The 10405-nt window shown below is 43.2% G+C and overlaps 1 protein-coding gene across 1 annotated transcript; it reads left to right on the top strand.

The window, feature by feature from the left end:
• Positions 1-476: 476 nt before the first annotated feature.
• LOC104294418 (ubiquitin-associated protein 1-like) lies at positions 477-9758 on the top strand (the record flags this gene model as incomplete). The annotated part of the gene is made up of 7 exons (XM_009894020.1): positions 477-601; positions 2397-2522; positions 2875-3651; positions 6010-6045; positions 6485-6682; positions 8110-8211; positions 9672-9758. Coding segments are annotated over 7 exons (1451 nt in total), but the record flags the coding sequence as incomplete, so codon positions are not given.
• Positions 9759-10405: the final 647 nt, after the last annotated feature.

Raw genomic sequence — 10405 nt, 5'->3', positions numbered from 1 at the left:
TGGAGCATCTTTCTTATGAGGAAAGGCTGAGGGACTTGGGTCTTTTCAGTCTTGAGGAAAGAAGATTGAGGGGGGATCTTATCAATACATATAAATACTTAAAGGGGAGGTTCCAGGGGGATGGGAGCAGTCTTTTTTCAGTGGTGCCCGGTGATAGGACAAGAGGTAACGGGCACAAACTTGAACATAGGAATTTCCATCTGAACATGAGGAGGAACTTCTTTACTTTGAGGGTGGCAGAGCACTGGAACAGGCTGCCCAGAGAGGTTGTGGAGTCTCCCACTCTGGAGACATTCAAAACACGCCTGGACGCCCTCCTGTGCAACCTGTTGTAGGTGACCCTGCTCTGGCAGGGGGGTTGGACTAGATGATTTCCAGAGGTCCCTTCCATCCCTGACCATTCTGTGATTCTGTGTTTCTACATTAAATTCATAAGGGTTTTTTTTTTTTGATACAATTTCTGCTTTTGGTCTTAGGCCCTTTCAGTTATCTTGATGATGTCCCATTTAAGATAGGAGACAAATTCAAAACCCCAGCAAAGGTTGGATTACCCATTGGTTTCTGCCTGCCTGACTCTTCTCAGCTTGTCAGAGAAGCCTGGGTAAGTTATGTATTTTGCCTTTCCCCCTATCCCCCAACATGTGGTGCTGTAAATTGCAAGTAGTCACAGGTTGCACGTGTGTTCAAATGTTAGTCTTGTCTGTCCTGTAGTGTCATTTCGTATGTGTTATGGTTTGAAGAAGCCACAAAATTTGTTGTCGTTTAGACAATTATTCTATCACCCGATGACCCCTCCCCACCTGGAAAGGGGAATCAGAAAAAACGAGGAAACCCAGGAGTTAAAGTATAAACAGATTTAATAGAATAATACTAATTAATTAACATTAATAACACTAAGAAACCAATATTGATCCCGATGCCAATGTAAAAGGCACAAGGATTATACTCAGCCAATTTTATCAGTAGGAAGCTGTGCATGTCTGACACTGCGAGCGCTACGGCTTCAGGAGGAAGGGAAGGCCTCAGGGGTCTGGCACCGGGGCAAGAAGTTCTCTGGATCGCAGCCATCAAGGGAGAGAGAGAACTTTGCAGCAAGGTTTCTAATTTATAGTGAATGTGACATTGATGGTATGAAATAACCCTGTTGGCCAGCTTGGGCCAAGTGCTCAGGTCTTGCTCCTCCTCATCCCTGCACCTGGCAAGCTCGAAAACACTGAGACCTTGAAACCCACACACCATAGGTGGCTACAAAGTAAATATTTTCCCAAATTCAGACACTGGAGTCTTCTAAAAGTGCAGTCTTCCCAAGCATCAGAAGAGACCTTACCAAAAAGTAAAATTACTGAAGGAGAAATTAATCCTGTCGCTCAAACCAGGACAGTGTGCCTGGCAATAGTTGCAGAAGATCTGTTACAACGTATAGAAAGATAAAAATATGATAGGCCATGCAAAAAGTTTCTACTTATTGCTTTAAAAATACTAAAATAAATGCTATTAAGCTATCTACTTCAAAAAAGCACGTTTTTGTGTAATAGTTATAGGTTTGAAAGTTACCCTGACTAAATTTGAGTATCATTTTTAAGAGGAAAAACGGTAAGAACTGATAGACCCATGCTATGGCATACTTGCAGAATCTTGTTTGAGGGTAACAAGTGTTTCTATGACTATATTTTATGGGTTCTCATGGTAGTGGGATGGAGAAGTACATTCCCAGTTCTTGTTCTCTGTGCAGTTCTGAGTGGGAATTTATTTCCAGATGTACGGCAAACAGGTTACAGCTAGCCTGCAGCAAAATCTGCTACTGCAGGTAGTTATCATCAGTGTAGCCAGTATATCCCCTTTGGTTGGTGAGCCATTGGTACTGGCGTAAGAATACCAATACCTCTTAAACTAGCAGGTGTAAAACTCTAATATCCAGTCCCTTAAGAATCTTTTAGGGGGAACTGAGTAATACCGTATTGGTCTTGGGATGCAGAAATACTCTGCCATAGTCTTGAATGATTTGTGGAAGTTGTGGATAGGGGGTAGTTCAGTGGTGCCAGACATCTTGCTACATCTGTTGTCTTGGGGGGAGAGGGTGGGAGGGCTGTGAAACTGATCTTGGGATGATCAGTAGCTCTAAAGCAAATCTAAATGTAGGAAGGAGGCAAAATATGATATTCTAATCCAGATTATAGATAGGTTTTGTTGCTAGAGGCAAAATAAACTGCTTCTGGTGTCTTCTAGCTTTGCGAGTCTAGGTTACAAGAGATGCTGGGGAAAAAAATGGATGCCTGTCCATGGTAATTCATGTAGCTCTTATTCTGTGTTACTTACGTTGCTGTTAAAAGTAGTGGCTGTGATCCTTAAAACTTATTTGTTTTTTCTCTTCTCCTTTCCCCTCCACCCTGGGTCAGTATGACTTCTCACTGGAAAAGAAAACAATTGAGTGGGCTGAAGATATCAGAAAAATTGAGGCTGCCCAGAGAGAAGCTGAATGCAAGGCAGAAGAAGCACTAGCGAGCTCAGAAGTAGCTCCAGAGGTCAGCAACAAAATGGAGTTCTCAGAGGGACCTTGCCCTGAGGCCGTGGCCTCCAGTTCCTCCTGCTTGTTGCCTACAGTGTGCATTGTTATAGATGCTGTGCAAGCACTGGTCATGAATAGCCAAAACACTGGTGTGTTATCAAAACTGGTTTAGCCACAAATCCAAAACACAACTCCATACATGCCATGCTTAGTGCCATGTGACAAAAAAAACCAGCCAACTTCTCTTGTTCTGAGCATGGGTTACGATGCCAACATCTCTCTTTGTAGGCTCTTGCAAGGCACCACTGACCAACTTTCTTTTGTGTTTTTCCTTTTGAGCACTAGCGAGCTCAAAAGTAGCTCCAGAGGTCAGCAACAAAATGGGGTTCTCAGAGGGACCTTGCCCTGAGGCCGTGCCTCCTCCTATTAACCCCATCCTCGCTAGCCTGCAGCACAATAATATTCTTACTCCCACACCAGCCAACAGCAGTGCTGTGAAGCAAAAGGTTCTCAGTCCACCTCGTCCAAAAGCAGACTTCAACCCAGCTGATTTTGAATGTGAAGAAGACCCATTTGACAAACTGGAATTGAAAACTATTGATGATAAGGAGGAATTAAAAAATATCCTTGAAATTCATGTTAGTACTACTGGGCCAATTGTTGCCAAGCTGTTGGATAATACTTTGCCCAAAGGAGAGCCTGAGTCTGTGTTGCAAGATGAGGAAGTTCTGGCATCCATAGAAAGGGCCACGTTGGACTTCAAGCCCCTTCACAAACCCAATGGCTTTATCACTTTACTGCAGTCTTCCAAAGTGTCCCTGTCCCCTATCACTTCAGTGAGCAATATCAAATCCCTGTCCTTTCCTAAACTTGACTCTGATGAGAGTGATCAAAAATCATCAAAGCTCACAAGCTCTTTCCACAGCACTACCTGTCTCCACAATGGCACTTTGCTCAGCTCTTTGCAGACCTGTGCTCAGAGTAAAGCTAGTGAACTGAATGGACACCATATGGTTGGTCTTTCCGCTCTAAATGAGGACAGTGGCATGGAGACATCAACATTATCCTCATCATCCAGGCTGCCTTCCCTGGCTGCGTCAACAGTTTGTATGGAAGAAGAATCATCTCAAAGCACAGCAGCTATGGTAAACATGCAGTGGATTTAGAATCAGGGTTGCTGGGGAGATGTGGAGGTGCGGAGGCAAACATTGCTTTTAAAATGTCCCATGGTTTTAGGTTCATTTAATGGGAGAGATGTGTAGATCATGTGTGGTAATTCCTCTTTATTTATGTGGCAAATTGATCAATCAAACAGGTCTTCGTGCTGGCAGTTCTGAACCTCAGATTATTATTCCGTAGGTTTCCCCCAAATCTGATATTTTTAGACCAATTCTGGTGACTTTTCTTTCAGCTTTTCAGCTCTTGTTGTTCATAGTTGCACATCTTAGAGCTAACCGTATGAGATCTTCTTTGTGCAGTCCTGCATTCTGTTTTATCCAACTGAGATATAGCAGATTCTGAACTGCTCTTAGGTCTTGAGTTAAATCTCTGCTAGATTTGTTCCTTGGCTTGCTTATTTATTTGCTGGAAATAATGGGAAATGCAGGCTTTTCAAGGAATAGAAGCGATAACAGATTAAAAAACACGTGCTGTGTCATTCAGGGAAGAAAAAAGTGCTTGCAGTTGACCTGCAGTGAAAGAATTGTCTGTCTCTCTTTTTAAATTTTTTTTCATTCCTGAGATCCTTTTAAAATCTAACCTTTAAATGGATGGAAATGATGGTCTGAAATCTGGTATTTACCCTCTTCCTTGTAAAGGAGGGTGGAAGGATTGCTTTGTGGATACCAAAAGCAGTCTTGAGGATCATCTCAGATCACTAATGTTACAGTTGGTTGCTATACAGCTCTGAGACAGGAGTTTGATGCTTCATTTCCTCAAACTTGTAGCAAGTTCTAAAATTACTTTGGGGACACTTAACTTCACACCAGCTGTTGTCTTTGTCTCTTTGTGAATAAAAGCAGAGATTTGAGTAAGCTTGTGGACTTTTTTTTCCAAAGAACCTAAGATCTGGACACCAATACTCATGAAGCCTAGTGGAAACTGTGTAGTCAAATCCTCTAGCTGGCTCTAAAATAATCTGGCTGCTTCTGTCCAATATAAGCGGTGCTTCAGTTGGTTCTGTGGCCTTACTGGCATACTGTATGTTTTTGTGTGAAACAACTGACACTGCTTCTCTCCTGTTGTTCTTTCTCCTCGTTTCAGGCTTAGGTAAATGCATTATTAATTGTGAAATAAAGGCTCTGGCAAAAGCGCCTGGAGGGAAGGGTGTATGTGAAGAGCTTTGAACCCTTCTATCACCATGAGGAGAGATTCTTGGGTAAACCAGTCCATCAGACTGATCATGATTTCTCGGGCTTTGTCTCCTAGAAGATAAATTCTTACCCTTGAGATGAAAATGGTCAGAAATGCAGAACAAAGCCTCCTTTTTTTTTTTTTTTTCTCTCCCCCCAATGGAATTTGCCCAAATCCTGATATATAGTCTCAAAATTGTTTTTCTCTAAACAGTTTTTTGTTGTTGTGGTGTGTGGGGTTTTTTTTTTTTTTAAGTTTGGGCCCAAAGAAGGCTTTTCTGAAAGAAGTGGACAAGCTTTCAAGCAATCTATGTTGGCTTAAAAAGGTATTAAGGAAAGACAATAAACAGAGGCTCTTGGTCCAAAGTAATTTCTTGCAGTCTTTTCTAATTTGATTTAAAATGCAGGAAGACTTTTAAATGGATGAATTGAGATGTGCAGATTTGAATTTGCAGACTTTGCACTCCTGTTACCTTGGCCAAAGTAGTATAAAGCGGTGGGTTGGTTCTGCCCTCTGGCAGCCTGATTCTGTAGAAATGGAGCAGGTGTACAGCAGGGAACGTTACCCAGCCTTGTTGCCATACTGGGAATGGGACCAAGTGTTGGGCATTGGTAGAAAAATCATATGCTCTTCTTAGCCAGCGTGCCACATTGCTCATATATAGCGTATGAAATGGAGTGCTTTGAGAGTAGAAAAGGGGTATATGTTTCTTTTACTGCTTCTCATGGTCAAAAAAACCCCAAGGGAAGTCTCTAGGTGATGACTTTAAAATTATCGCTTTCATTTAGGCAGCGTAGTACTGGGTCAAGAGCTGAACAGGAGCCAGCGTGTTACACTGAGCTGTATGAACATGTAGCAGTCACAGTGGCAGAATAAACAAGTTTACAATTATTATGAGGGGGGACACATCCTTCTTGGAGTATAATCTGTTTTTGTAGAGTGCTGAGAGAAGAAATGATCCTTATGATGGCTATTCTATAACTACACACAGCTGCACCTCACATGTGAAAGCCTGATCAGACCACAAGTCTCCCTGTATGGCAGACTTATTCCCAGATCTCTCCCATAAAACCCTTCTCCCCCAACTGTAGCAAATTCTTCTCACTGGTGTATGTTGTTTATAGTCATCTTATTCGTGTGTTGTCCAACAGGTACAACCAGACTACAAGGAAACAGTAATCCCTGCGGTAAGATCTCAAATACTTGTGTGATTGCACTGGATCATGTTTCTGAAAATCTTCAGAAGTAGTGTTCCTTTGAGTACAGAAAATCATAGGTGATGAGTAAACTTGGGGTGAAGGAAGCAATGTCCATGCTTCCTCTGAGGTGGAGGGTTTGACTATATCATAAGGTTTGGTATTGAAAGGTTTTCATCCACCGGTAGTAGAGGGTATATTGTGAAGAATCTGGGTTTTTGATTGTTGTTTTGAGGGTAAAAACAGTATGGTGGGAGTCAGACTATCTGCACTGCTTAGTTTCATCCTAGCAGTGAGTAACTTCCCAAGGGCAGTCTAGAAAGCCTCTTGGTTTAATTACATGGGGTATCCTGGTTCTGTACTAGCCAGAAACAGCATGTGGGGATGCAGAAGATGACCATCACCTCAGTCTCTGGGTTTTCCCCTTTAGGTAACACACCAAAATTTCCCACTGTCTAAAGTGCCCAATAACACCAGATGCACAAAGCAGTCAGGTGGCCCTGCTCCTGAAATACAGCAGGTCCTCTCCGCTAGCGAGAAGCAGTGTGTAGAGATGGTTGTCAACATGGGGTACTCGCCTGAGAATGTCCTGAAAGCCATGAAGAAGAAGGGACAGAACATAGACCAGGTAAGAGCTTGTGCAATTGGGAAGAAATACTTGATTGGACGCTGATTCTGCTGAGAAACAACCTTGGGTTTGCAAAAAGGATAGGGGGAATACTTTTATTCTGACAAGGGGTTGCAGCCTGTAGCTGCTGCGATATTAACCGCTAGAGAAGTTGTCACCTGGCAGTAAAGGCTCACAAAAAAAAAAGTGTTTGCACATGTTTCTGATGAGAGACTGCTTGAGTCAGCCACACCTATGGGTGCTGGGTTGGAGCTGCGCTGAGCTTGAGATGGGCCCTTAGATCCACGTGAAGCTGGGAGAAGGACTAGGCATTCCCAGGAGCCACAAAACCATCTGAAGGAAGCTTAGTGTGGCTCTATGCCATGCTTAGTGCCATGTGACAAAAAAAAACAGCCAACTTCTCTTGTTCTGAGCATGGGTTATGATGCCGACATCTCTCTTTGTAGGCTCTTGCAAGGCACCACTGACCAACTTTCTTTTGTGTGCTCTGGTTGTGATGCTTCCTGCCTCATGTTGACTCAAATGCTTGCTAAAACCAGGTCACATAGCATAAAGCGCTGCAGGGTAAAGCATGGCTCTGGGTCCTGGATCCACTTCAAAAAAACATTTTTAAAGCGGGGAGTGTGGCCAAACTTTCTGTGCTGACCCTAGGCAGGCTGTGTGATGCACAGAGCAACTCCTGGCAGGACTGTGCCTGTCACCTGGGGAGGAGGAGGAGGAGTGTCCCAGTGGCTTCTGCTTGTGGAGCTGATCTGCTTGCCTACTACCTATGCATCGAGAGTGTTTTAAGTTGTGTGCTGCAGTGAACTGTAGTATCAAACAGAAAAAATGTCACTTTGGAGGATGGTTTTAAGTCCTGCTGGTTTTGCAGGCTGCGTTCTTTCATGTACCTAGCATTACCTATCTGACCTTTCCCCATACCTCTCAAAGCTGAGGATGGATAAGAAATTTGGCAGCAATTTCTGGGTGTGAGCTGGGATTTGCAGCTTACTCAGTATGCTGAGTTGATCTTAAAAGGCTGACTGCTTTCAGACTGCATCAGCTCTTTCAGCTGTCTGAGAGGAAGCTAAAAGCTGACACATCTTGACTGCTGGACCTATGGTTTCATTTTAAAAACTTGCAGTATTAAAAACCTGGTTAAACTTCTGCCTTCTGCTCAGTGATCAGGCATGGAAGACTAAAGATAGGTTTCTAAGACTGTTTTGACTAGTGGAAGATGATGTTCAGAGCTGGTGGGAGAGCACAGGAGGACAGAAGGGCTTGTTTGTCTTCTCTGAACAAGCTCTTGCATAAAGAGCATCTCAACTCTACTAGGAAGGACTTTATCTCAGTCTCTGGTGAAGCCTGGGGTAGAGTCGTGCTCAGCCCCTCTGCGTGTACAACCGCATGCAGCGAATGCCACTCTGCAAATTCTTCATTCCCCACAGGTTTTGGATTACCTGTTTGCACATGGACAGCTTTGTGAGAAGGGCTTTGATCCACTTCTTGTTGAAGCAGCTTTGGAAATGCACCGGTGTTCAGAGAAGAAGGTGAGGGTGCAATGTGCTAAGGAACAGAGAGAACGTGCCATGATGGGCAATTCCAGCAATAGTTCCTCTGGATGATGTAATTCTGGCTTTCATGGTAATGCTGCCTTGTTTCCAAAACTGACGGTTGAAGGACATCCTTGCAGTGATAAAGTGAATTAGAATTCTTCTGCATTGCTTTATCACTCTCACTTGCATGCATTTTTATGGGGACAGGTTTTTTTAAAGACCTTGCTTATTCTGGTTGTAATGTTTTGAACCCAGAGTTCTCTTGTGGGCAAGGTGCTTGGTACAGAGAAGCAGCAAATTATCTTTCAAACCCTGTCAGCCTGCCCTGGCCGTGAATTTTCTTCCCTGTACAAATGCATCTGCCTGGCTGCTCAGCAAATTGGGTTAGTGCTATCTCTGGAAGAAGCTGAAAAATATGTTTTTGGGGGTCTGGTTCATTGTCTGGCTATTTTACCAGCACCAAAAGTACAGAGGCAGGAGTGGGTAGCCAGGGCAGAGGACAGCAGGATCTTTTAAAGTTTGCCAGCCTGTTGTGTGCCAAGTTATTATATGAAATCTTTAGAGGTGCAACCCAACACCCCTAGACATATATATGCCTTCCTGCCTTTCTTGGACTTAGTGATGAGCTTGCAAACAGAGGAAGAACAGTGTGAAGATGGGAGAAGTGACTGAGTTCAGGAAACTCATTTGCTAGTGGCTTAACCCCAAAATTGGAAATGGCTTATCGCCTGATTTTCCATTTCAACCTGGTTTTGGGGATTTTTTTTTTTTTTTTTATGGTTGTGTCCCCGTGTCCGTTGTTCCCCGTCCCGTCCCCCCTCCCCAGTGAAGTGGAGGCCCTGTAAATGACAGAGGGTTCATAAAGGTCTGATCAGCTGATACGCTTATTGTTACTTTATTTTTTTCAAAGCTCGGGGAAGATTCATGGTTGATGTTGGTAGTATCATACACAGTGCATCCAATAGGATTTGTGCTAATCCCCTAAGTTTGCCCTAGATCTGAAGAGCCATTTGATAGCAAAGGGCTACTGTACTGTTCCCAAAGTCAAAGTAACTTTAAAAAAATTAATAAAATCAGATGCAGCAGTAGCTGCTAGATGGGGGGAGCAGTGTAGCATTAATCGGAGTCCAAATTAGTCCAGGCTGATAAATTTCCTACTGGGAGAGACACTCCCACAGACTGAGCTTTGGTGCCCTTGCTGAAGAGTATTTTGGAAATGCAGGACTGCAAACACAGGGGACTGAAGATGGGGCTCCATGGGCTACTGTACCCAGAGCTCTGCCAGCTCTGGTGTGAGTGGACTTTCTCCAAACAGAGCTGGAATGGACTGTACTTGGGGAGTAGGAATCTACCCCATGGGGTTCCCAGTCACTGAAGACTGACTCTGTGCTAAACCTCCACCAAGCACTGATCCTCTTTTCTCTTGCAAATAATGGGCTGTCTGTGTCTTTCAGATCACAGAACTTCTCCAACTAATGAGTCAATTTAAAGAAATGGGCTTTGAACTAAAAGACATTAAGGATGCCCAACCTCTACTCTAACATTGTACATAGGTAGAGACGGGAGTGGTTTCCCCCCTCACTGTTGCACTGGAGTTGGACAGAAGAATACTAAGTTGTTTCTGAAAATAGGATGCTTTGGTTCTTTGAAGCTGCTTTCATAGTGTCTGCTTGTACTGAATTACTTGACTGTGTCATAGTCCAGATTAATTGGTTAAATTTGACCTTTAGTGCAATGGAGTTTTATTTTTTGATTGAAAGTTAGTCTGTAACTTAGCAACAGTTCCCGAACCAGTGTTTTACTATGCATAAAGAGAGAAGTTGCTCCTCTTGTGTGGTTTTTTGTTTTGTCTTTTTTACCTGCATTTCTCTTTCCACTGAGAGCCAACTATTTTTCTTTAATTAGATTTGTAACGTGTCCTTTGCTAAGTTTCCTTTTTCCAGCTTGGCCATGAACTGCTCACTGGAATTCTACTGGAATTGTACATAGGCAGAGACAGGAGTGGTTTCTCCGCCTCACTGTTGCACTGGAGTTGGACAGAATACTAAGTTGGTTCTGAAAATAGGATGCTTTGGTTCTTTGAAGCTGCTTTCATAGTGTCTGCTTGTACTGAATTACTTGACTGTGTCATAGTCCAGATTAATTGGTTAAATTTGACCTTTAGTGCAATGGAGTTTTATTTTTTGAT

The sequence above is a fragment of the Charadrius vociferus genome, unplaced genomic scaffold (genome assembly GCF_000708025.1).
Source record: "Charadrius vociferus isolate BGI_N301 unplaced genomic scaffold, ASM70802v2 scaffold131, whole genome shotgun sequence".
Classification (NCBI taxonomy): Eukaryota; Metazoa; Chordata; class Aves; order Charadriiformes; family Charadriidae; genus Charadrius; species Charadrius vociferus.
Note: the sequence above shows the minus strand (reverse complement) of the source record. Positions and strands in the feature narration are given on the sequence as shown.